The sequence below is a fragment of the Sciurus carolinensis genome, chromosome 12 (assembly GCF_902686445.1).
Source record: "Sciurus carolinensis chromosome 12, mSciCar1.2, whole genome shotgun sequence".
Lineage (NCBI taxonomy): Eukaryota > Metazoa > Chordata > Mammalia > Rodentia > Sciuridae > Sciurus > Sciurus carolinensis.
Window position 1 is genome coordinate 68975747 of NC_062224.1, and position 27610 is coordinate 69003356.

At 39.4% G+C, this 27610-nt stretch overlaps 1 protein-coding gene and 1 long non-coding RNA gene across 2 annotated transcripts; both read right to left on the reverse strand.

The window, feature by feature from the left end:
- Window positions 1-85: 85 nt before the first annotated feature.
- On the reverse strand, window positions 86-4802 carry LOC124961711 (uncharacterized). Its single transcript, XR_007104324.1, has 4 exons — window positions 4392-4802; window positions 3479-3610; window positions 957-978; window positions 86-217 (listed from the first exon to the last, which is right to left on the reverse strand). It is a non-coding gene; the product is annotated as an uncharacterized LOC124961711 (long non-coding RNA).
- An 18438-nt stretch (window positions 4803-23240) lies between these two features.
- LOC124961709 (transport and Golgi organization protein 1 homolog) lies at window positions 23241-27463 on the reverse strand. The gene is made up of 4 exons (XM_047520618.1): window positions 27002-27463; window positions 26823-26899; window positions 25057-25228; window positions 23241-24055 (listed from the first exon to the last, which is right to left on the reverse strand). Exons 1-4 carry the CDS (start codon window positions 27063-27065, stop codon window positions 23766-23768), a joined length of 603 nt encoding a protein of 200 aa, XP_047376574.1. The 5' UTR covers window positions 27066-27463; the 3' UTR covers window positions 23241-23765.
- Between the last annotated feature and the right edge of the window lie 147 nt (window positions 27464-27610).

Here is a 27610-nt window from a genome sequence, read left to right on the forward strand (position 1 = left end):
GGCTGGCTCTATGTAGGAAGGCTCTCACTGGGCGGTCTACTCCAAGAAGCTAGCCTTGAAAGGCGCCTCCCACCACAGGGGGCCAGGCTGCTTGGGGAAGTCTCTGGCTGCCCTGTCCTGGTCCCTGAAGCCGCTTGCGGGCCGGAGCATCCCGCCCTGGTTCCGGGACTTGGAGCTTCCGTATTTTTTAACTTTTCAGAAAATTGCCGTTCAGTAACTAATAAGGGGGGGAAATTCAGATTATTACAATCACTAAATGAAATTCAATTAAATCGACTAAAAGCAAAGACATGTTACCTGGCATTATGAGGAAATACTTCTTTGCATAACTATTAAGCTTTTAAAAAGCAATCTACAGTTAATAGCAATAAGGGTGTGAGACACCATTAAAATTTAAGAAAAATATAAGAACGATGATATTTTAATTGAAGCTCATTTCAAACATGGGAAATACAGTAAAATGTAGTTTGATATTCCTCACTTCTTTTTTTCCCTTCTTCTTCCCCTCACTTCTTAAAACACTTTCTTTTCAGAAAATGGAATCATTTTAAATTTATGTAAATTTTTGGCAAAGAAAAACAAAATGAAAGCATACTGACTCAGTACCATTCTTTATCTACTCGAATCAATTACTGACTGTATGATTAAATCATTAGCACAAAATACTGTTCAAATATAGTACATCTGCATTACATCAATATTCAAAGTGAATATGCCCCAATTTAAAACTAATCATTTTCTTCCCACAATTTGTTCCTCCTCATCTCCTATCTCAGTTGGTACCATCAACATCTACTCTATTATCCAAGCTAGCAACCTAGGAATAGTAAAATTTTTAGGAGTTAAAAAAATAATAAACATCAATAATCACTATCTACTTCTAACATATATAAAACACACATCAAACACAAATACAAAGGGTTACTACAAGTTACAGAAGAAGGCTAAAAATTTACCTTGATATACTGTTTCTTTGACCTAAAAGAGAGAGAGATAAAGATTAAATTGGATGTCATGCATCTCCCTAAAAAAACAGAATTGAAACCAAATGAGAATATACTAACTGTCTGGTTCTGGATTAAAAAATAAGTAAAGGAGAACAAGAATTTCATTAGCATCTGTCATATAAAAATACTAAGGTATGTATCTTATGTGACAGTGAATATATATCTATTCCAATCTTATGACTTGAGAACTTAACTTTAATAATAGAAATGGCTACTATTTTCATAAAAGTACAGTAATGCTTCACTTACTCAAAATTGTTTATTTGAAAATTCTAAACAGCCAGGATAATGTCTAGAATCTGACAGTTCAAAGAACTCTGAGGAAACAAAATTAAAGATCTGCCACTTGTTTATTTTCTTAGATGTTGATGGACCTTTATTTTATTCATCTCTTTATATGTGGTGCTGAGAATCAAACCCAGTTCCTGGCAGATGCTAAGCAAGCGCTTCTACCACTGGGCCACAAACCCACCACCGACATGTGCTGCTTTCACTCACTAAAAAACATTTTAGAATTCCAATTTCAATTTGGCTATGGGCTGAATTTAGAAATAATCTAAGAGGCTACATCACCTATTTCTGCAAACCACTAAAAATAGCAGTTAGAATTCTGAAAGAAAAAAAAGCTTGCTAGAAGAAAATACACAAGCAACAAGAGAAATGACAAGTTAACATCTTCTGGAAAGAGCAAAACCTGAATCATTTTCCAAAGACGGCAATGAATTGTCAAATAATAAAACCTAAGCAATAATTCTTTCAAAATTTCACTAAATTTCTTTGTAAATTAGCATATATTTCTCCTTTTCAATGGTATAAATGGTTATGGGACTCTGATGTATCCACAGATCAACCATGGTATCTTGGTAATACTGTAGACCCTAAACCACTTATAATGATCTTGTTATAGGAAAATACATTCAGAAAACTCCAACACAGAAAGAAATGGACATTTCTCTAATGTCATAGGCTTACTAATCAGAGAGTAAGCTTTCACCCAAAATGACAGCAGGGGAAAATGGGAAGTAGCAAAAAGCAGGCATCAAAGGTAGGGACCAAAACTCCAAAGTCAAATGCTGAGACTGAGGAGCAGCAGCTAAGACCCAGATCTTACCTAACCTAGTGAAAATAGAAAGAGGTGCCAGAGTTCTTGAAAGAACCAAGAGAGAAATATAAAACGTTTTCATTTTTTCCTTTCCTCCATTTTCCTTTTAGCTGAGAACAAGTTCAATGAGATTAGAAAAGTCCTCACAGGAATCCACATAAAGGATTCTTCTTTTTAAGAAGGCATTTCTTTTTAAGTGCTTTTATACTCAATTGTACAAGGAGAGGAAACTTGTATTAACAATGGAATGTCCAAAATGATCAAGTAATCAGAAAAGGAATACTAAGATTTGGAGAGATTTGCAGACAATGTTTCTGGCCACATTAACTGTTGAGTTTCCATTGATGGCTTTTCATGCAAAGTTCAATTACCTAAAATAATTTTCCTCCGATTATGTTAAGTAACTATCAAGCAGAATGACCTACGGTACACACCCACCTATGTTTAAGCATATATACATGTATAAATACACATATATGTATGTACACATACACACATATACAGACAAATTCTGCTCAGAAAAAAAAAAGACTAAGGAACAAAAAATGTGATAATATGTCTCTGGACAACATATAATCTATACTTCCAAATAAAAAGCTATTTTCTTAACATATGATTGAATGACAAAATCTGGGAAATGCATATACAAAACACCTGAAAAACTACCTCATCTCCTTTTTATCATTTTACTATATTCCTCTGCAGCATTTTTTTCTGTTGTATGTGTTTATATAACATACAGTTCATCAACATTTAAATCTTAGTTTCTGCTTTTTTCTACTTCACATTAAATTGTGAGCATTTTCTGTGCCTCAAAATCTTTGAAATATATACAGCTGCCTACTATTCCATTATACAAACATATGAGAACTTAAAAATACCCCTGTAATGGAATAAGTTGTGCTAAGTTTTCAATCTAATACACAGTTCCACTGAAAAACCTTACCAAAAATCATTAAAGCATAATTAGTTATTTCTTTAGGATAGATTACTAGACATATTATGCTACATAAAAGGATATTTATATAACCTATCCCATCTTTTATCTCACTTGAAGACTTCTGATACATATGAAACTACAGGTCAGAATGGCTGTAAGAATTACCAGTTCTACCCACTGTACCTACCTAATTCTTAATCTTTAGGTTTTGATACAAGGAACTTATAAATTGAAGTTTTCTCCTTGAGATTTTTCAGGTTCTTGTTTTCTTAAGTCTTTACCAACACAAAGATTACACTAAATTATTTTATAAAGTGACTTCAACCACTAATTTGTGTTTAAGTTAGTAACCTGAAAAGAAGAAGGGCAGTGACTACAGAATACCCCATGCATTTATGTGCTAAGGTAGAAGGAAGTTAATTTACTCACAACAAGAATAGTTCTCCAGAAGAAAATGGCCAATGAAACAATTCCCAAGAAGACAGGGAGAAGTACAGGCTTCCACAGCAGTCCATAAAAATCAGGCCCAGGCTGAACACCATTGGGCAATGTGGCAACTAGCTGAAATAGACAAGTCAGAAGCAATGAGAAACCTTACATTCATAACAAAACAGTCACAAAGAATCATCATGGCAGTTCCAAAACCACTAGCATCATCTGAAAAGTACCTCCTCAAAATTCTCCAATAGCTTCTTTGAGAGACATGATCCTGGCAGTGTCATATTTCTTGTTTGCTCGCAGTGTTTAAATACTTTAAATTGAGCATCTATTTCCATTTAGAATAGGCCCTGCCGACATCATATTGTCTGACACCTGGCTAGAATCCCTCCGTATGATACTTCTCTCACAGATAACCAGGTCTTTATGAGTAAAAAAAATTACATAAGACAAAAACTTAAGTATATGATAAAACTAATTAATTTTATGGCTACAAATAAAACGACCAGGATAATGAATGCAAATAACGAACTATTTCTCTAAGGTTTTAAGTCATATTTCCATTCTACCCATATAAACAAAGACAAATGACAAGTAATGCCAGACAACTCTAGAAAACTGGCTTAGATAAACTACTCTGCATCTAACTTCCTTCTATGAAAGTCCATGTCTAACTCTAAATGTGCGCTCAAAGTGAGCATATCAAACACCAGCCTTCGCTCCTCTACTCCACACCGCCCTCCTCAAGTGTCCAGAGGACTCTCATTCTGGGCCCAACTCCCAACAGTCTCCAGAGGGACAGACCTACTGTGACATCAGCTGCATTTGGGAACCTAGCGAGGGGCTTGCCACCTCTCAGTACTGCGTGACAAAGTGCAATGAGGAGAGCGTCCAGTGCACTCACCGGCTCGCTTAGCAATACAGCTCGGTGCTGCCTGCCCGGGCCTGACACGCTCCATTTCCCCGTCGTCCTCAGTCAGTGCAGCCACTCCGCTCACCACTCAGCCACCCGCCGGCCACAGCGGGGTCCCTCCCTACGAGGGCTGCGTAGAGCACCGTCAGGGGTCCCAGAAGCTTGGGGTTCCCGGGAGAAGCGGCCACAGAAGGCACGGCGGCAGATACTGAGTCCATTGTGCACGGACAGCTGAGCGGAGACCATGCTTCCCTGTTGAACCGCACAGGACTCAGACCTCTTCCGCCGTTTCCTACTTGCGAAGGATGCAGCCCGGGGGGGCGGGTACTGGGAATGACCCTCGCCTTCCCCCGCCTCTGGCGCTTCCCGCCCTACGCCTGCAAAACTCGTCATCAGCGGGTGCGGCGGGGCGGACTGCAGTGCGCTGAGCATGTGGCGGGGCGGAGAGGAGAGGGGAGGGGAGTGGCGGGAGCGGGAAGAACCAACTGCGGATTCGGGCGGGGGAGAGCGCCAGCAGAGCCCCACGGAAGAGTCCAAGTCAAGGGACAAGGAGAGGAATGAGGCTCACCTGCCCCCGGAACTGGGAGAGGCCACGGCGGTTTAGAGGGCCCCAAAGCTGCTAGGAATCTAACAGAAGGGGAAAAAGTAGAAAGTGAGGCCTCCCGGGCCCTCCCAGGGCAGAACTCTTTGTCACAACGTGCTGAGACACCAGGTACCTGCCCCAAAGGTCCAGACAGGAGAGGAGACGCCTCTCCTGCTCGCTTGGGAAGGACCACTGCTCAGAGTGGGCGTTCCTTCCCTGCTCACTCCATTCCTGTGCTGATTTTCCCCTAACCGACCTCTATTTCTGAATGACACTACTTTTTAAAAGTTTCACCCTATCATGTCATTATTACCCCTACACCAATGGCTTCATTCCTGGATTCCACTTTTTAAGGTTGAATGACTTGTGGAAAAGATTAGGATCATGAATAGCCTGGAAAGCACGTGCTAAAAGTTTAAGAAACTGGGGATATTTAACTTTCGAGGGAATGAATATATGTGGATGCTTAATATGTCAAATTGAATGTAGTCGATTCAAAAGAACAGTCAAACAAGAATAGGCAGGAAAGCAATGAAAAATAGCAATGAAGCGGGAAGCAGGAGGGGAAGGCAAACTCTATAATGAAAACATGTACCATCATCCACGCCGAAGAATACATACAGATCGTGGGACAGAACAGACCATCCAGAAACAGATCCAACTGCACTGAACATTTGGGATACAATAAAATTCAGTTTGGGGAAAACAGACCTTTTAATAAGTAGTATTTGCATATAATCACATGGAAAATGATAAAATTGTTTTTTTCTCTAATTATGCACAAGGATAAACTACAAATGAATAACAAACCTGAATGCAAAAATAGAAAATAAGCAAGTACTAGGAAACATTGGTTGAATTTTTCTATGCATTATGAGTGGTCAAAACCTTCCTGATTATGTCTTAAAATCCAGAAGCAAGAAGGTATAAAGATGATCACTTAAAAACATACAAAAAAACCCCTTGCCTGGCTGTGTTTAACCTCCCCTCTCCCCCCATGCACTTTGACAATGACAATCTGAGAAAAAATATTTGCGACATATTACTCTCCAAGGAATCATGTTTCTGAAATATAAAGAGCATTATAAATAAAATAGGCAGCAAACCTATACGAAAATGGGCTGAAGAAATAAACAGATCTCGGGAAAAGAGATGCAAATAGCTATAAAATATGGAAACATGCTCTGCTTAGTTCATAATGAACAAAAGAAAAATTAAACCACACTAAGTTACCGTTTCTCACTTATGTTGGCAAGATCCAAACATTTGACAACGTACTCAGTAGGTGAGAGAATGTGGAGAAATACTGCACCCTCAGACACTGCTGATAAGTGTACAAAATGAGACAATCTCCCTAGGAATGAAAGTTGGTCACATCTCCCAAAACTGCTTATGTATTTACCTAATGATTCAACAATCACATTTCTTTTCTTTTTTTCAGTGCTCCAGAGGGAACTCAGGCCTCACGCACCATAGGCAAGTGCTCTACCTTGAGCTATATCAATCCAGTCCTTCTGAAGATACTGAGAATTCAACAAATGTTTTAAATTCACATCTACAAAATTATGTTATTCAAGCATGAATTATACTAACAAAAGATGGTCACAAATCACTGAAACAACCAACTGTTCATTAATGAAAGTTGGTGAATAAGCCAAAGAATACTATGAAGAAGATAGAAAATAATTTTAAATAGTACTAAGATATGGTTTCCAGAATACATTTAAGAATAAAAAATGAAGTGGAGAAAAATATTTATACAATACTATTTTTATCTTAGAAAGTGAGAAAAGATGAATCTATTTCTTAAATTGGAGGTAAAATTGACATGCAATAAATTATGTGTATTTAAAGTGTGTACTTTGAAAATTTTTAACTTGAAATTGTGAAACCATCATGATAACCAAGATAATAAATCAATCCCTTCCTCCAAAAGACTTCTCATTCTCTAGGTAATTCCAACCTCTGCCCTTGGTCACCCTACCTTCTTGCCCCCCAGGTTCCCACCCAGTCCACAAACAAAATATCTATCTTAATAGACTGCTTTGTATTCCTAAAGTTTTCTGTGCATGGAATAATATATTCTGTGTTCTCTGGCTTTTCTTATTCAACATAATTTAAAATTAATCTATGTCACTGTCAATAATACTTCATCTCTTTTTATTCCTGAGTAGCATTTCATTTATATGTATATACCACAATTTGTCTATCACCTATTGATGGACATTTGGATATTTTCCAGTTTTGGTCTTTTATCAATAAAATGGTCAAAAACATTGATATACAATTTCTTCTAGTGCTATGTAACATCTTCTCTTTGGAGAAGAATGGCTGGAAGTCACTGGCTTCTTAGGGACATGGTCCTCATCTGGGTTTGTGTACATAGTATACTTAATATAGGATCATACAGAAGTAGGTCACATGATTATGTACATTGACTTGAAGAAAGTCAAATGAATGATTTCTTAAAACATGGAATTAGCAATTGTATTATCTAATGATGTTTCAATATTATTTGATAGTAAAATTTCATTGTCTTTCGTGTATTTATTTTTTGTTATTTTTATTGTAAACAAATGAGATACATGTTTTTTCTGTTCGTACATGAAGTAAAGGCATACCATTTGTGTAATCATACATTTACATAGGGTAATGGTGTTCAATTCATTCTGTTATTTTTTACTTCCCCCCAACGCTCCCACCCCTCTTTCCCCCCTATACAGTCCCTCCTTCCTTCATTCTTGCCCCTCTCCCTGCTCAGTTATATGTCATCATCCGCTTATCAGCGAGATCATTCGTCCTTTTGTATTTTGAGTTTGGCTTATCTCATTTAGCATTATATTCTCCAATTTCAACCATTTGCCTGCAAATGCCATAATTTTATTATTCTTTATAGCTGAGTAGTATTCCATTGTATATATATACACGATTTCTTTATCCATTCATCAATTGAAGGACATCTAGGTTGGTTCCACAATCTGGCTATTGTAAACTGAGCAGCTATGAACATTGATGGGGTTGTACCTCTGTAGTATGCTGATTTTAAGTCCTTAGGGTATAGGCCAAGGAGTGGGATAGGTGGTTCAAGTGGTAAGTCGATTCCAAGCTTTCTGAGGAATCTCCACACTGCTTTCCAAAGTGGCTGCACTAATTTGCAACCCCACCAGCAATGTATGAGTGTACCTTTTTACCCACATCCTTGCCAAAACCTATTGTTGCTGGTATTCTTGATAATTGCCATTCTAATTGGGGTGAGATGGAATCTTAGGGTAGTTTACATTTGCATTTCTCTTATTATTAGAGATGTTGAACATTTTTTCATTCATCTGTTGATTGCTTGTAGATCTTCGGTGAAATGTCTATTCATTTCCTTAGCACATTTGTTGATTGGATTATTTGTATTCTTGGTGTAGAGTTTTTTGAGTTCTTTATATAGCCTGGAAATTAGTGATTTATCTGAAGTATGAGTGGCAAAGATTTTCTCCCACTCTGTAGTTCTCCCTTCACATTGCTGATAGTTTCCTTTGCTGAGAGAAAGCTTTTTAGTTTGAATCTATCCCAGTTATTGATTCTTGCTTTTATTTCTTGTGCTATGGGAGTCCTGTTAAGGAAGTCTGATCCTAAGCTGACATGTTGAAGATTTGGATCTACTTTTTCTTCTATAAGATGAAGGGTCTGTGGTCTGATTCCGAGGTCCTTGATCCAGTTTGAGTTGAGTTTCATGCAGGATGAGAGATGGGATTTAGTTTCATTCTGCTGCATATGAATTTCCAGTTTTCCCAGCACCATTTATTGAAGAGGCTATCTTTTCTCCTTTGCATATTTTTGGACCCTTTGTCTAGTATGAGAAAATTGTATTTATTTGGGTTTGTGTCCATGTCCTCTATTCAGTACCATTGATCTACCTGTCTATTTTGGTACCAATACCATACCGTTTCTGTTACTACTGCTTTGTAGTATAGTTGAAGTTCTGGTATTGCGATACCCCCTATTTCACTATTCCTGTTAAGGATTGCTTTAGCTATTCTGGGTTTCTTATACTTCCAAATGAATTTCATGATTGTTTGCTCTATTTCTGTAAGGTACATCATTGGGATTTTAATTGGAATTGCATTGAATCTGTATAGCACTTTTGGTAGTATGGCCATTTTGACAATATTAATTCTGCCTTTCCAAGAACATGGGAGATCTTTCCTTCTTCTAAGATCTTCCTCAATTTCTTTCTTCAGTGTTTTGTTGCTTTCATTGTAGAGAACTTTTACCTCTTTGGTCAGATTGATTCCCAAGTATTTTTTTTTTTTGAGGCTATTGCAAATGGAGTTCTTTTCTTCATTTCCCTTTCAGATTTTTCATTGCTTGTGTATAAAAATGCTTTCAATTTATGCGTGTTGATTTTATAGCCTGCTATTTTGTTGAATTCGTTGATGAGATCTAGAAGTTTTCTGGAGGAATTTTTTGGATCCTCTAAATATAGAATCATGTCATCAGCAAATAGTGACAGCTTAAGTTCCTCTTTTCCTATTCGTATCCCTTTAATTTCTTTAGTCTGCCTAATTGCTCTGGCTAGAGTTTTGAGGACAATGTTGAAGAGAAGTGGTGAAAGAGGACATCCCTGTCTTGTTCTGGTTTTTAAATGGAATGGTTTCAGTTTTTCTCCATTAAGAATGAGTTTGGCCATGGGCTTAGCATAAATAGCCTTTACAATGTTCAGGTATGTTCCTACTATCCCTATTTTTTCTAGTGTTTTGAGCATGAACGGTGTTGTATTTTGTCGAATGCTTTTTCTGCATCAAATGAAATAACCATATGATTCTTATTCTTAAGTCTATTGACATGATGGATTAAATTTATTGATTTATGGATGTTAAACCATTCTTGCATTCCATGGATGAACTCCACTTGATCGTGGTGCACAATTTTCTTAATATGTTTTTGGATACAGATTGCAAATATTTTGTTAAGGACATTTGCATCTATATTCATCAAGTATATTGGTCTAAAATTTTCTTTCCTTGATATGTCTTTGCCTAGTTTGGGTATGAGGGTGATATTAGGTTCATAGAGTGAGTTTGGTAGGGTTCCCTCCTTTTCTATTTCCTGGAATACTTTGAGAAGTATTGGAATGAGTTTTTCTTTGAAGGTCTTGTAGAATTTGGCTGAGAATCCGTCTGGTCCTGGGCTTTTCTTGGATGGTAGATTTTTAATGGCTTCTTCTATTTCATTGCTTGATATTGATCTGTTTAAATTGTGTATTTCCTCCTATTTCAGTTTGGGAGGAGCATATGTCTCTAGAAATTTCTCAATGTCTTCGATATTGATTTTCAAAGTAGCTTCTCATTATGTTATGTATTTCAGTGGTGTCTGTTGTGAATTTCCTTTTTCATCATGAATTTTAGTAATTTGAGTTTTCTCTCTCCTTCTCTTTGTTAGTATGGCTAAGGGTTTGCCTATTTTGCTTACTTTTTCAAAGAGCCAACTTTTTTTCAATTTTTTGAATTGTTTCTTTTGTTTCAAAATCACTGATTTCAGCTCTGATTTTAATTATTTCCTGTCTTCTAATACTTTTGCTGTTATTCTGTTCTTCTTTTTCTAGAACTTTGAACTGTAATGTTAGGTCATTTAGTTGTTGACTTTTCATTCTCAATGTCTTTTATGACAAAAAGGGGAGCATTCCTTTCATACTCCAATGTTAAGGGAAGCAAGTTTCTTAATAATTACCTCAGGTTCCCTAAGAACATAATAATTACTTTCAGTTACAGACTCATTTTTTTTTCTTTCTTTAAGATGCTTTGGGTTGAAAGATAGTATAAGTGGCTGTTAGTTTGTAAGAATATGGGAGAGGACAATCTGGGTATGGTGGCACATTTCTATAATCTCAGTGACTCTGAAGCCTGAAACAAGAGGATTCCCAAGTTTGAGGACAGCTTCAGCAACTTAGCAAGCCTCTGCCTCAAAGTAGAAAATAAGAAGGGCTGATGATATGGCTCAAAGGTAAAGTGTTCCTGAGTTCAATCACCATTACCAGAAACAAAAGAAAAAGAATATGGGAAAGGACCAAAGCAAATTTTTAAAGCAGGTTACACTTGCAAATTGCACACTTCTTATGATTGAATGCTTCTGGTTGCCTTTTGCCAAATGGAATACCAGTGTTTTCCAAAAAGACTTTAGAATCCTGTTGTCACCTGAGATTATATCTGAAAATTCCTTTCTCTGCAGGAAACTTCTCTGCACCTTCAGCTTCTAACAACATTTGAGATTTTACTTCTCAGATCTGGTGCTGTTACCTCCTTTTTTTCTCCATTTGAAGACCTATCTTTCACTGTTTCCTTCAGGACAGTGGTTCTCAGGTGGCACCCAGGGCGGTAGCAGCAAAAGCAACCCCCACAGGGTGGACAGTTTATCTGTTGGGTTTTGGGGACACAACTGTGTAAATTTCTCAGTATCACTTGATTATCAAGGAGGGGTGGAACCGGCTTGCTGTTAGACCTTCCCTTCCAAAGCACCATCTTGACACAGAATTATGCAATTGTAGGGATAAAATGGAAATAGTGATTTGAGCTCTGAAGGGGGTGTTAGGAAACAGGTATCATTTTACACTTGAACCAGCATGGGATTAGTATTTGAATTCTAAAACACCCCCCAAAATTGACTTTTATATTTTTGTTTCAGGAGGAAAAGAATGACACAAGCTACGATTATTTTTTAAAATTTTTTAGGGACCCTTTTAAATTTCTAGTCTAATCCAGGTGCTTGTTGAAACCATTTCTATAGGTATTGCTAATATTTCAGTATCATGTATTTCTCTTGTGGTGCTAAATATTTTATATTCTTCAGTCATGTAAGATTCCACCTGTGTACATCACTTACGTTCTTGAGTCAGTTGAGCTCAGGAAATTTTGCAATATATTGTAGGTATAGATGATATAGGGAAATGTCACTCAGACAGAGTAGAAGAGTTTGGGGTGATAGCCACATAAATTATCAACAATCATGTCATCAGACTGTGTTTGACACAGGTTACTTTGTGAAATTATGCAAACCTTTGCTTGTTCATACACTTGTGGTGATTAGAGAAAAGTGACACATGAAAAATGTATGGTCTCTGGCTTATGGAGTTTGTTTTAATTCCTCAGGTGCAGCTATCTTCTTTGAATTCAAACACTACAAGCCTAAAAAAAGGTTTACCAGCTCCTTGTGTTTTTCATTCATGGACATGGCTGAGATTAAACCTGGGCCAATTGTACTGGAAGTGAAGGGATACACATATAGGATTCATACTGTGTTAATGGTTACTAGTGCATGTTACTTCTTAGTCCCTCTTATGCAGAATGTGACATTGGAATAGATCAATCATCAAAGTACTTTAAACAATAGTCTTTCTGTTGTGTTCATGAATACAAGAAATCCAGAGTTTAAAAGAAAAATTACAGTTACTGACTAAGAAACCACTTTATCTTCATCGACATCAAACTTTGAACGAGGAATGATTCTGACATGAATAACCTGAAAGTAGTGTAAATTTTACTACTCAGTAGAAACATCATAGCTCTGGTTAGCATAGTGACCCTTCAGGAGGCAGAAAGTGAGTCATATCATAGACCAGTGAGTCCATTGCAAAGCAGTACCACAGAATTAAAGTCCAACTGTCATATAAGACTCCTTTGGATAGAGGTTTCTTTTACATTTTGAAACATGATTGTGCTTTTCTATAAGTTGTGCAATTAATAGTGTTTTCCAATTTACCACTGTTCCTACTCTGCTCCCTGGAACAGTACTGCTGTGGTAGGTATGCACATCTTCCAACTTAATACAGCAATAAGAATGCACTAGAGTTTACACATTTGCTCACTTTTGCTCCAATATGCTCTTTCATTTGAATTAACTTCAAATTTTGAATTGGGGAACATAGTACCAGATAATACTTTGAAGGGAATTGGACCAGTTACGGTCTGTCTTATACGCTGTTCCCTAGAGGTGACCTGATTTCACCTGAATTCACCCTGATCTGATAGTTCTGCTTAGAAATAGTATGCCTTGGCCAGATCAGTATCCCAAATGGGAGTGTTCCGCAGGTTGTAGCTGTGATGTTTTCCAGATTGCCATATTGTTTTCCTGAAAGTGAACACAATTTTAGTCATGTTGATTAGTTGTTCTTCTATGTCACATTGCTATTCTTTCCAATAGTGATTTTTGGGTTAACACTGAAACCATGTCAGAATAATTGCAAATTGTTTCAGGGGTTTATGTCTTCTAAATCATGTCATCTAAAAATAAGTGGGTCAGATGCTAATGAGACACTGCAGGAATGACTGCTGATTTTCTGACAGATTGTGAAACCTTAAAACCAAAATATGGAAAGATATTCTATTTTTCTTAATATAGGTTGATAGGATTCCATTTACTTCCTATTTAGATCTATTGACATTCATCCATATGAAATTATGCAAGTCATTAGCCTATTATAATTGGATTGTTTGCATTACTTTTGATTTTCTGATGAGACATAAATAAAACTTTCAAAGTACGCGAGGTGGATATTTGATACACAGTACAATAAGATTTGTGAGGGGCTTCTGTGGGTTACACGTGGCACCCACATATTTTAGCATTCACTCTTTTATATAAACAATGCACAAGGGGAATGCAGTGTCAATACTTGGTCTATTTTTCAACTAGTGTAAACCCTAGTCATACCAGCCAATATTTGCTTTTTAGAACAAGTAACAGTTGTTTTAGCCCATGTAGTTCAAGAGATCTAGTCTTATTTTCAGTTGTCTACTAGGTCTATTCTGTTTACTAATTGAATGTTAATAAAATCTCTATGAGCCTGAAAGAATTCTCAACCAAATTTAGTATTGTCTCTCATCTTGGTTGGGTTAATTTCAAATGCTAAAATAATTCCATCTACAATACTTCTAGGAAATGAAGAGTTTGCCTTAATAAAATGTTCATTCAAGTAACACTCTTGAGTTGTCAAATCTCCAGACTGTAAACCTCTCAGGGGACAAGAATGCCATCTTCTCCACGTCATCTAGACCTTACAGAGTGCTTGGCAGCACTCTGTACCCTCTGGAGTACTCAGTACCTTTTTGTTTGGTGTTGCTGAGGAGACCTACAAAATACTCCCTTCAAACCTACTATTAAAATGTAGCATAACTGAAAAACTGTCTTTCTCTTTTCTCATAGACCATAACACATGTATATGAGAGTAATAATTTATATGAAGAAGCATCTAGTATCCTTCACATAAGCATGCTTTAAATAAATGAATATATTTCATCAGAATTAAAGTTTAAATTGAACATTATGAATAGCTTAGTTTTAATTCAGACCTGAATGAAATGACACACACACAAAAATAATTGTCTTGAAGCAGTTAACACGAAACACTCCATATCTCCCAGGTTATTTAAATTCACTTTCCAATGGGGGGGAAAAATGAGCTGTTGGATAATAACTACAACTATAGTAATAATACTTTCAGGCTAAAACACTACTGCTTCACCAATGAAATGATCTTAGCAACTACACCCGGAAACAATGAGCTGCAGAGGAGTCCTGAAACACATCACTTTTGAGATATAAAAGTCTGAATCAAGGAACAGTATTCTCTACACCATCTGTATATGGGCAGTTACTTTGGGCTTTGCTACAGAAGCGCTACACTCAGATGGATGTAAGGGGAGGCAACTATGGGTGGGTTCAGAACTACTCAGATAAACTACATACAATGCTTTCTGTCGGGGTTTCTAGAGCCCCCGGCCTTAGACATGGTCAAGATGGCGCCTGACGCTGAGCCAAAAGCGGCCAGCTATACAGTAAACAACCAGCGAATTCCAATGATTGGCTAGTTAACGATGTGACTAGAGCATGCCCCCTCGTGTACCCATCCTGCGCCTGCAGCTGTCCGCGTTTATCTCGTGTACTCTCCCCTGATTGATTGAAGTGTATATAAGCCTGGTGGGTGGGAGAGCGAGGGGGAAACGGAACGAACGGAGCGGAAGAGGCGGCGGCGACGGCGGCCGCAGCAGCAGCAGTTGGAGCGGAGCTGGAAGGAGGGAGTACGCGGGAGCTGGAAGGAGCTGGGAAAAGGGAAGCTGGGAGTGCGCAGAAGCTAGGGGTAAGAGAAGCGTAGGTGAGGAACTGTGCACAATAAACTTCCAAAGCTTCAGACATTTGTCGTGTCTCTCTCTGTGGCCAGAGGGGACCCGATAACTGGCGCCGAAACCCGGGAAGATGAAGGCCTTATAAAAGAAAACAAGGTAAGATATTTGAAAGAATTTTTTTTATACAAGTTGAACCGGTTATAAAAAAGTTAAAGGGTGTCAGGATGCGCCATTGGCGGTCCTGGGGACACGCGGAGTGCGGTCCGGTTGAAAGGTATCAGGAGTCCTGACGCGTGGAACGCGGGTTGAAAGGTATTGGGGTCCTGACGCGTGGAACGTGGGTCTCGGGACGCGCCATTAGCGGTCCTGACGCGTGGAACGCGGGTTGAGGGGTACCGGGATCCTAACGCGTAGAACGCGGGTCGGGGAGGTATCGGGACACGCCATCAGCGGTCCTGGCGCGTGGAACGCGGTCTAATTAAAGTGAAAGTAGAAACACGTTTGAAGCGGTCCTACGTGAAAAGCCGCTATAAAAATTTTAATGCGCACTTGATAGTTTTCCCTTCAGCAATCTCCTTGCTCCTGGCAGCTAGGCCACTGTTATTATAATTGCCATAACTAAAGCTATTCAGATTAGTAGCAATGGGGTCTGGGTGCGGCAACCCCTCAGGGAACCATTGAAAAACAATGGGACGCCATTGAGGGAAAAAAAAAAAAAAAAAAAAAAAAAAGCTAAAGTAAAGAAAAGCCGCTTAGTGTGCCACAAGGGGGATCTTCATGAACAGGGTCTAATAGTAACAGAAAAGAACGCTTAAAGAGAATAAAGTGAGGAAAGATTGAGTAGTGGTGACCTAGAAAATAATTGCTCAAAAAATCTGAGAACAAGGGAAAAAAGGGAATTAAGTTTAACATAAAGAACCCCCAAAAAATAAATAACCAAGTGGTAGTGAAAACTTAAGAACAAGGGAAAAAGGTAGGAGAAACCTAAGCCTAATAGAAAGAGCTTCAAAATCTGTAGAACCTGCCCGTATTTGAGGAGCAAATGGAGATACCATCAACCATTAGAAAAACTTTAAAGAGGCAGTTAAGACTATTTGGAAGCAGGTATGCAGAGCAGTGTTATTTGGAGAACAATGGCTAATTGGAGAGCTCAGCTGTTGAAACTGCTTGCAGAAACATAGTGGCAAGGTTTCCCGATAGAAATGTTAATAGGAGAAGACCAATACGTTTCAATAGATGCACAAAATCAGCAGCAAGGAGATAATGCCCTAACAAAAGATAAGAGATAACTATAGTAAAATCTGTTACACCTTATGCCCCAGGGCTGTGTCCAGGATGCAGAGGGGGGGGTCATTGGAGTGGTGCCTGTCAGCCTATTAGAGATAGGGAGGATAATTTCCTAGGGTCGAATCCTGAACTTCAAAAAAACGGGAGACAGGGCCCTCCCCGGGGCCCGCAACAAATATACGGGGTAATTCAACAAGTTCCCCGACGGTGGTATCCTCCCACAGAGAAGGGGAGCGCAGAGCCACCTCAGGAAGTGCCGGATTGGACATCTGTGCCACCTCCAGACTCATACTAACCCCAGATATGGGGGTGCAGATGATTGATACTGATTGGCATGAAAAAATCCCACAAAATAGTGTAGGACTATTACTAGGTAGAGGTTCCTCAACACTAAAAGGACTTATAGTACACCCAGGGGTTATTGATCCTGATTTCACTGGACAAATAGGGGCCTTGATCTCTTCACCAAAAGGAATTGTGGTCATCTCTCCAGGGGATCGCATTGCACAAATACTTATATTGCCCAGTCAACATTCTTTATGGCCCAGTGAAAATACAAATAAAAGACAAGGAGGTTTAGGATCAACAGGAACCACTTTAATGAGCCTTGCTGTGGATATGGAACAGAGGCCCCTCCTGGAATTAAGAGTGGGAAATATGGAATTTGCAGGTTTGTTGGATGCAGGAGCAGACAAAAGTGTTATCGGTGCAATGGTCTGGCCAAAGCACTGGCCATTGATCACAGCAGCTCAGAGCTTGAGAGGCTTAGGAGTAGCAGAGAGCCCCAATCAAAGTGCTTCCTCATTATCATGGAAAGATACAGAGGGACACACAGGAATATTTCAACCATATGTCTGTAATGTTCCTATTAGCCTATGGGGACGAGATGTCCTGCAGCGGATGGATGTGAAACTCACCACTGACCAGATTTGCCAGGGGACTCCTGTAAGAAATATGTTACAAAATATGAATTATGATGATAAAGGATTGGGAGGACATAGTCAAGGATCTACCCAACCACTGCCTTTGCTTCCACCAAAGAATGATTCTCATGGGTTGGGTTTTTCCTAGGGGCCACTGATAAACCATCAATTCCTATAATGTGGAAAGATGATAAGCCTCGCTGGATTCCACAGTGGCCCCTAACAAAAGAGAAGCTAGAGGCAGCTCATAAGTTAGTACAAGAGCAGGTACAAGCAGGTCATTTACAACATTCTACCTCTCCTTGGAATACTCCAATATTCTTAACAAAGAAAAAATCAGGAAAATGGAGGTTATTACATGATTTAAGAGCCATAAACGAACAAATGTACCCTATGGGACCCGTCCAATGTGGACTCCCTCTTGTCACTGCACTACCAAAAAATTGGCCTACTATTATTCTGGATTTAAAAGATTGCTTTTTCTCTATACCCTTACACAAAAATGATTGTTGGAGATTTGCCTTTACTTTGCCCTCTCTTAATCACACTCAGCCTGACCAGAGATTCGAATGGACTGTGTTGCCTCAAGGTGTGGCTAACAGTCCTACTATATGTCAAATATACGTAGATAAAGCGTTAACAACTACTAGACAAAAGTTTAAGAGATTGTTGATTTATCACTATATGGACGACATACTTATTTGCCATCCAGAAAAAGAAGTTTTGTTAGAAGCATTACAATTTATAACTCAAGCATTAGAAAAGAGAGGACTAACGATAGCCCCTGAAAAATTACAATTAGAGGAGATCCAAGAATATCTGGGTACAAGGCTCACTGCTACTACAGTCAGACCAATAAGGTTGACCATCAGGACAGATCAATTGAATACCTTGAACGATTTTCAGAAACTCTTGGGTGACATTAACTGGATCAGATCCTATTTGAAATTGTCCACAGGGGAATTGAAACCTTTATTCGATATATTGAAAGGTGATCCTGACTTGAATTCCCCTGGGAGACTTGCTCCTGAAGCACGGATATCCTTACAGCTAGTAGAGAATGGACTTCGGCAGTGTTGCGTTGATCGTTGTGATCCTACTCAACCATTGAGTTTAATCATGGTCTCAGAGAAGCATGCCCCTTTTTGCATAGTTTGGCAAGGAGGACCTCTGCAGGGTATAGATCTCCCTAGCTCTCCGGCTAAAACATTGCGGTCATATCCCCAAGCTATTGCTCGGGTAATATTCAAGGGAATGGAGTCTTGCATTGCTGTTTTTGGAATCCATCCGTCTGTTATTGTGGCTCCTTGTTCCACTCAGCAAATTAAATGGTTAATTGGTAGTGATGATGATTGGTCAGTGTTGTATTGTTCCACTTCAGCTCAGTTCGATGGCCATTGTCCCCAGCATCCCTGGATTCAATTCTGTAAAAATACTCCCATAGTTTTTCCAAAAGTGACTGGTGTCCAGCCTCTTAAAGACTGTGTGACCATTTTTGCTGATGGCTCCGAGGGTGGAGTGGGTGCAGTGCTTGTCGGTGGACAGCTTCGCACCGTGGTGGTTCCGCCCAACTCCGCACAGGTTACTGAACTTGCAGCTGTGATATTAGCCTTTGAATTGGCAGATGGTCAGCCATTCAATCTTCTATCTGATAGCTTGTATATCGTTAACGCTTTACGGGTTCTTGAAACGGTGCCTCATGTTTCTTCCATGTCCACGGTAGCTTCTTACTTTATTACGCTACAAGGCCTTATCCTGCAGCGTAGACATCTATTCTATGTGGGACATATTAGAGCTCATTCTAATTTACCGGGACCTTTGGCCAATGCTGATGACTTGGTGGATATGGCCACCAAATCAGTTTTTGTTTTTTCCATGGAGGAACAGGCAAAGCTCTTTCATGAAAAGTTTCATGTAGATTCCACTGCTTTGAGCAGAGAATTTCCTATATCTAGATGTATGGCTCGACAAATAGTAAAAAATTATCAACATTGTGCTCCTTTAATCCCAGTGCAATCCTTTGGAGTTGACCCTAGGGGACTGCTGCCTGGCCATATTTGGCAGATGGATGTAACCCATGTTTCTGAATTTGGTGCTGTTAAGTGTGTACATGTGTCGGTGGACACTGCTTCAGGGGTCATTATGGCTTCTGCTCATTCTTGAGAAAAGGTGAAGGATGTCATTCAACACTGCCTACAGGCGTTTGCTGGCTGGGGCATACCTAGGGTTGTTGAAGCAGATGGTGGTCCTGCTTATACTTCCAAAAGCTTTCGGTTGTTTTTACAAACATTTAACATCCAATCAGTCACTGGCATCCCCTATAATCCTCAGGGACAGGGCATTGTGGAAAGAGCACATCTTACTCTAAAAAATTGTCTAAATAAACAAAAAGGGGGAATAGGAGCCTCCTACAAGTCTCCAAAAGATGAACTTAACTTAGTTCTTTTCATTCTAAATTTCTTAACTCTGGATAGGGACGGCCATTCTGCAGCTGATCGACATTATAATCCCCATAATACTCCTCAAGTATGGGCAAAATGGAAAGATATCCTGACAGGTTGTTGGAAAGGACCGGATCCAGTCCTTCGTTGGGTCCGAGGGTCTGTTTGTATTTTCCCACAGGATCAACAGACTCCAGTCTGGATTCCAGAAAGGCTAATCAGAGTTTTACAGCATGCAAGTGATGCTGCTCCTCCTCACAATGGCGAGTCTGAGCCTTCCTCCAATAACGAAAACTCAGACGGAAAGGCAAACCCGGAACCTATGGGCCATTGTTAGCCTGGCCATATTTTTCATTTCTGACTAACATATTTTTTATCCTTCCTTTTCTTGCTTTTCACCAATTTCTCTACAAGTCTGTCAATTCTACTGATGATTTTTCAGGTCGTGCTGTTTTTGGTGACAAGGATATTTCTAGCCTTTCTTTGCTTTAACAGGAGGAATTTCTGCACTTTGCCGTTGGAATCATGCTGCAAATCAGACCCAGGGTAGAGCAACTTGTTCTGCTGACCCTAGCTGTGATATTGCTTTTCCTCCCACGTCAGCTTGTGTATTTCCTCCCTTTTATGTTTCTGCCAACTAACATTTCTAATAATACCTCCTAACTGTTCACTAACTGTGTCCTATCTCTCACAATACTGGAATGGTTCTTTTGTCATTCGTGCAATTTGCACATTTCTATCTTCCTACCAGTCCTAGTTTCTGTTGCAGATATAGAATTGCCAGTGCTATTATCAAAAAACAGAAGAGGCTTTGACATTGCAACAGCCGTGATCATTGCCACCACAGTCCTTGCAGTAGCAGCATTGACACAACCATAACGACGATCATTCAGCCGAGAATGCAGTTGCAGTCTTACAGACCATAGAGACTCTATCAGAGAATGGACTCATTATAAGAACAAGTGGATACCTTGCAAGAACTTTTGGGACTGGGATGCGTTTATTCCCTGAGAGCTGCTTTGTGTTACCCGTATTGTAACTCCATTGGGATGTATATTGTTTCTGTATTTAATATGGCTATAAGGTTCCTCTTCTGTTTATAGATTTGTCAAACAGTGGGCAAGCTTAGGAGCTATGGTGGTACCCCTCTGCCTTGGCCTTCTTCTCTTCATTCGTTTTGGCATGCATCTGCAAGCTAGCCAATAGAGATCAAATTATTTTTCATCAGGCCATGACCGCCCTAAAGGCCGACAGCCCCCCATTAGTATGGCTCTTGATGCTGGATCGGTAGTCAAGGACGGGTAATGAAGGAGGTGGCTGTGTACCAACCTAAGACAGGAGCTGCAGCATGCTCTGCAGGCTCTGATGACGGGTAAGGACATATGCTGACCACTCAGCCTAAGACAGACACGGTCCCGAGCCTTAGTTTAATATTAAAGAAGGGGGATCTGTCGGGGTTTCTAGAGCCCCCGGCCTTAGACATGGTCAAGATGGCGCCTGACGCTGAGCCAAAAGCGGCCAGCTATACAGTAAACAACCAGCGAATTCCAATGATTGGCTAGTTAACGATGTGACTAGAGCATGCCCCCTCGTGTACCCATCCTGCGCCTGCAGCTGTCCGCGTTTATCTCGTGTACTCTCCCCTGATTGATTGAAGTGTATATAAGCCTGGTGGGTGGGAGAGCGAGGGGGAAACGGAACGAACGGAGCGGAAGAGGCGGCGGCGACGGCGGCCGCAGCAGCAGCAGTTGGAGCGGAGCTGGAAGGAGGGAGTACGCGGGAGCTGGAAGGAGCTGGGAAAAGGGAAGCTGGGAGTGCGCAGAAGCTAGGGGTAAGAGAAGCGTAGGTGAGGAACTGTGCACAATAAACTTCCAAAGCTTCAGACATTTGTCGTGTCTCTCTCTGCGGCCAGAGGGGACCCGATAGCTTTCCATGTTACTAACCGAATAAATACCCCCCCACACAAAAAAAGGCTTTAAAGGGAAAAATACTGTTGCTTTGAATAAAAAAATAAATTTACCTTTCCTGTTTGATTATCTTCCTACCTGGTTTCACCTTTATTTAAATGTGATTTTTAAATTAGAAGTTACATTATCCCTGTACAGAGGCACACACTTGTAATCCCAGGGACTCCGGAGGTTGAGACAAGAAGATCATGAGTTCAAAGCCAGACTGAGCAAAAGCAAGGCCCTAAGCAACTCAGTGAGACCCCGTCCAACTAAAATACAAAATAGGGCTGCGGATGAGACTCAGTGGTTGAAAGCCAGAGTTCAATCCCCAGTACCAAAATAAATTAGAAATTATATTAACTGCAGCATTGCCTTATGTCCTTAGGAGGTTAAAAGATATGCTCAAAATTGGTGTTTGTGAATTAAATTTTATTTTTACATGGTTAAAAATGGCATATGCTATTACATGAAGTTTTCCTATTATATACAGCTGCTTCTGTTCTTCTTATTAAATGGAAGTCATGTAGATTGAATTCTTCCTGGAGGACTCATGAATTCCTTTTGAATTCTGAGTTATCTTCTTTCAGAGATTCTGACTTTCTAAACTACTGTCTTCAGTAGTTTTAGGATAAGAGATTTTGTTTCACACTGATGCTTTTGCTCCCTTTTCAGAATACTCTTAGTGAATTCAACAGAACAATGACATGTCATGCTCTAGGTTTCAATAATCCTATTACTTCCTAAGACTTAAAAGAATGGAAGAATGTAGCCTGGCAGTAAACAAAAGTACCAGCCTTTTACAATGTTAATTTCATCTAAATCTTTAAATGTGCTGTAAAAGTGACTATAATTGATAGTACAGCTCTGGAGAACTAGTTCTTAGAAGCATCATTTTAAAGATAGTAGTTCCAGGTTCAGGACTTTAAATATGGTACAATTCCAGATTCTGAGCCTTAGTTGAATTTTCAGTAAAAGTAGCAGTGTTCAAAAATTCATTGTAAAATAGTATCTAACAAAAAAAGGATTTAATTCAGCCCATAGTTGCTGATTGAAGACACGTCAGAAGCCGTAGAGTTTCAATCATTCTTTCTCATAGGATTATACTATTGTAATTTTTTTGGTCATATTTCTTGAATATCAGTGGCAAGGTATGGGAAGGAGAAGAGACTGTACATTTTAAAAAGGAAATGCCCTTCTTTTTTATAGACATGACGTATCACTTTCATTTTGCTGTTATACACCCTTAAAGCAATAATGGCAAATGCAGTAGAACTTCAGGTAGATCAATCCTTGCTACTAATGTAAACTCATTCTCAGATAGGCAGTGAGGGTTGGAAAAAAGCACATGAATGTGCTATAAATAGAGCCACAGACTTCTCAGGAGTAAAAGAAATCCCTTGTAGAGTCCACAGGTGAACAAGGGCCAGCTTCCTTAAGAGTGAGCAACAGGGAGTGTGCTGCCTTCACTTCTGACTCTGAGTTTACATGCTTTCCAAATGGCACAAGCCTCATGACAATCCAATGAATCAACAGACACTTGAGGAATATTAAACAATTTTTTATTTACTATCACTACAAAGAACTTCAGCAAAAGGGAAATAAGTTTAGGAAATAAGTTGAGTGAACATTTGTAGCATAACAATCTGTGACCAGATATTAAGACAGAAACTTCAAGCTTGTGAACACCATTGCTTTCTATCAACTGGACTGGACTCAAAATAGGATAATGGAAATACATGTTCTTAAAGCATTTCCACAGGAAATGTTCATATTTTATGACATTCTAAATCATTTAGCAATTATATATGCTACATTAACTAAAACACAGGTATTCCTTATTGCACACTTCAAAATTGGAAGGCTACTTTAGCTTAAGTGGTGATCATTATTTAAAAGGGGAATGATACTTTAGAATTTTTTGGCTCAAAAATGCAGACTGCCAAGGCAGCTTACTTCTAAAAATAAATCCTTAAGACTTTTGGATTTCAAAACCAATAATCTGTTTACACAATGAAGAGTGTACAGTCTACATTCTGACTAAGTGTCAGAGGTGATGGTTACAGGCTGTTTTAAAGCCTATGAACAGTCCTGGCTACTGCTCTGAGAGGCAGATGAAGGCTCATCTCTAGAGCCTGAAACTGTTAAGTCTCTTGTAGCAGGTGATGGTGAGTAGTCTTGGGGACCATGGTTTGGGGGTGGTATTCGGGTTCCAGTAATGAAGTACTCTCTCGGACCAAATGAACCTAAGGGTCTAAGTGGTGCGGGTCCTGGTAAAAAATCCCGAGGGTCAAGAGGCAGATCCCATTTGCCAGGTGGAATACCGGGTGCATATTCTCTTATGCCTAGTGGTGGACGCAGAGCAGGACCTGGAAAATAAAAAGGAAGTTATGTAAATACCCACAAATGTATAAATGAAGATGATTTCAAGTATGTTAACATAGTTTCTCATCATCTCCCAAGCCTAGAAAATCAAGTGGTGACATCCTGCCTTGACAGGAGAGGTAAACTGAGCTTGAACAAATTTAGCTTACAGCCTATGGCCAACCAGCCATGAAGCAACATAGGAAGGATTTAAGCATGGCTCTACTTAGCTCCAGGCTTGTCATTTTTGTATCCCCACCATATAATGGCAGAATTATTTCTACCTCAAAAGACCTCCATTTTTATTTGGAAGTACTATATACCATGACAAGAGGATAGATTATGAAATAAGAACTTCATGGCATCAAAGAAATTTTGATAAAAGGAAATGCCACTGTCTACTACTGTATCAATTAAAAATTCATGGTGTATTTCAGCATGGACCTTATACATGCCATCAGAATCAAGGTGCATGCCCTCCTGGAAAAGGCCTTCCACAGTCACCTAATTCAACTCAGCAACATTTATTAGGTCAGTGTTAAATCCTTCTTAACACTTCCCTTTGAATTTTCTCAAGGTCAGGAGGGTTTCACTTTTCCTTTACTATATTCTATAACCTATTGCTTATGCTTCTATCATGGGTGGTTAAAACTTTATGATGTATGTTGTACATATCTGTGACATTGTCCATCTCATCCTCCTTTCCATCAATTGTAGTACATAGCAACTGACTTCCAACAAACATCTGCACAAGTAATTTTTCTGGTTTTCCTGTACATAGCCACATTCCTTGTCTATGAGAGAGAGCTACTGTCTATCTCGGTATAAGATTATATAGTGCCTGCCCCATGTGCCCCAAGAAACTGGAGGAAAAGCTAAAATGCACTCAGTCACCTTTGTTCCTGCACTGTAAAGCCCAGAGATAGCAATTGGTTTAGCAAGGAATAGAAAAAAAAGATGAATATGATTTACAGGTCAATCAGTAGTAGTATTCAGATCATCATACCAAATGGTGGAGGTCCAAAAGGCCCACGGAGCTGAAGTGGCCGAGGAAGTGGCCCAGGAAGTGGCCAAGGTGGCGGTCCATATCGAACAGGTGGTGGTAGGGGCCCTCCCACAGGGGAGGCCATGAGAGATACCCCTGGGAAATGAGGGGGACCTTTGGTAGCCATATTAGCCTGTAATTTAAGATATGAGAGCAGTTAGTTTTAAAATTCCTATATATTAAGACAAAGTACCAACCAGGTAAACGCCAAAACCCAGGACAGGCACCTGTCCAGAGAGCACCATCAGTGCAACAAAACTCTACCACTCCCACACGTACCCATCTGACAGCTGACAGAGGTTAGAAGGATGCCGCAAGAGCGAGCAGTGTGTGTTACTGATTATATCTGCATGGGAAAGGGAAAGGCAAGAAGACTGGCAGAAGGTATTAACAGGTGATTTCTGACCAGTACATCATGCTCTATACACTACAGGCGATTTCAAAGGGAGCCCCTCCCCAAACACAGCTCTTTCATCACAATAGCTCAAGACTTGCATATTAAGAAGGTACAGAACATAATGAAAATTCCATTCACTATGCATGTAATAATAGCTATTGTTCAGAGTATCTTCAGCAAGCCTTTCATATATCAGTCAAATTCCCAGAACTTTTAGTGTCTTATTTTAACTAAGTGGGAACTGAGGCAAATTTGCTGATGGTCTCAGTGCATGTAAAAGACCTGGCTGGAACTCAATCCCAGGTTTGCCTCTAAGCTATGCTCCTCCCACCTCTACTCCTCTGTATCAAGGGGTCTCTACTCTTTTTAAAATCTTCAACTGAGAAGGGGTTTGGGGTCTTATCTAAGGTGCCCTTAGGTAAAAAGATTTCTCAAAAAATGTATATTCCTGGTATAGACATACAAGAACTCGCAAGTATTTTCCAACACGAAACTATATACACAAATTAGAAAGACAATGCTTTCATATTTACTTTCATTTACAGTACACCATATGAGATAATGACTATTTTCTAGGAGAAGTCAGTCGGAAACTAAGCAATTAAATTTTTATTTTAATACAGAGCAGCAGAAGACCTACCAGATATAACAGCTACACAAGTTACTAAAGAATGCACTCATGTGAACAAATGAGTCTATTGCTTGGGACTAGCTCAACAGGTCATTTCACATTATCATTATTCACTGAAACACTGTTTCACTTCCAGAAAATCTGTTACCCATCTAATTTAAATCACTCAAAATCAGGTTTGCCTCCTACTGTACAAATGGAGGAACTCCTAAACAGCATACTCCCAAGGATAATAATGATGAATTATGTAATGTATAATGAATTTACTTTGCCTTAGAACATTGAACACAAAATACAATGTGAAGTTGGAGTGATGACTTTTCACATTTTGAAATTAATGATGGTTACACACACTTCAGCAACACTCCCAAGTTAAGGAGAAAAGTAAGCTCAGTACTGCATGCAATTTAAGGCAAACAAGGTCAATGTCATGCTCCTCATACCCTTCCCAGAAATACACAGAATAGAAGCCCCGGTTCAGTCCTCAACCTCTAAGTACTTACTGCTATTGGATGCTCAGCCAAAGAAGTAACAGTGCAAACTGAGGGGGCCTCAGGTTCGTGGGGAATGGTTTGCTTTTCAAAAAACAAATGAGGTAGCACAAATAGAACACAAACAGGGATGATGTAAAGAGCAAGTGCTGTAGGAAAGCTAATGTTCCTGCATGACCTCATGATTCACAATGCCTGCAGAATTTACCTTGCCCTCATCCATCACCTTGGCTGGAGAAGAGCTCCTGGAGCTGCTGTTCACGGGAGCTGGACCACGTCCCAGGTCTGTTAGAGGTCAGAGAATGAATTTAGAATCATTCCAACGTGAAAAGAATAAATATCCTGCATCCACAATCCTAGAGTCTTTGAAATGACTGGGCCTCTTACCAGAGGCAAAGCGTTTCCCAGATGCTTCAGAAGACCATCGAGGATGAGGAAAAGGTCCATCCATTGACCCTTGGGAAAGAAAGAACAGAGCCCTTGCATGTATTTTGCAGAAGATAAAAACCAATTGTGGGCAGGTCAGAGTTCAACAATAACTAGAAAGCAACATTAAAGACTGGTTGCCCAATATGTAAGTCACAACTTATGCAGAGACTTAAGTAAGTAAAAAAAGAAATGCCTTGGATTGAAAGACCAGCAGGAAGCCCTGCACATTAAAAGTACTGATCCTGAACTTCAAGTTATAGACTTGAAGTATGTAGGCTGGTTTTTCTTCACTCTGTATAACCTGACTTCCAACTTACCAATACTATAGACATATTTAAAATTGGAAATAAGACTCAGTATTTCACATTATTATAATGACAATGGAAATATAACGCTGCACAGAGTTTTAAGCCTACTTTTAGAATATTTGAAAATGGAACACCATAGAGAGTTAATTTAAAGATAAAGGCTTACACTTCACAGTGTAAAATTGTAATGAAAAAAAAAATAATACAGGGACTTTCAGGAATAAAAAGTTGCCTATTCTACAGCACATTTTACAGCACA

Coding starts and splice junctions, on each gene's coding strand:
- LOC124961709 (XM_047520618.1), bottom strand. CDS start 27,065: ATGGATGGACCTTTTCCTCATCCTCGATGGTCTTCTGAAGCATCTGGG. Junction 25,229..26,822: donor AGGTGATGGATGAGGGCAAG/GTAAATTCTGCA, acceptor CTTAAATTACAG/GCTAATATGGCTACCAAAGG. Junction 24,056..25,056: donor TTTTGGACCTCCACCATTTG/GTATGATGATCT, acceptor TTTATTTTCCAG/GTCCTGCTCTGCGTCCACCA.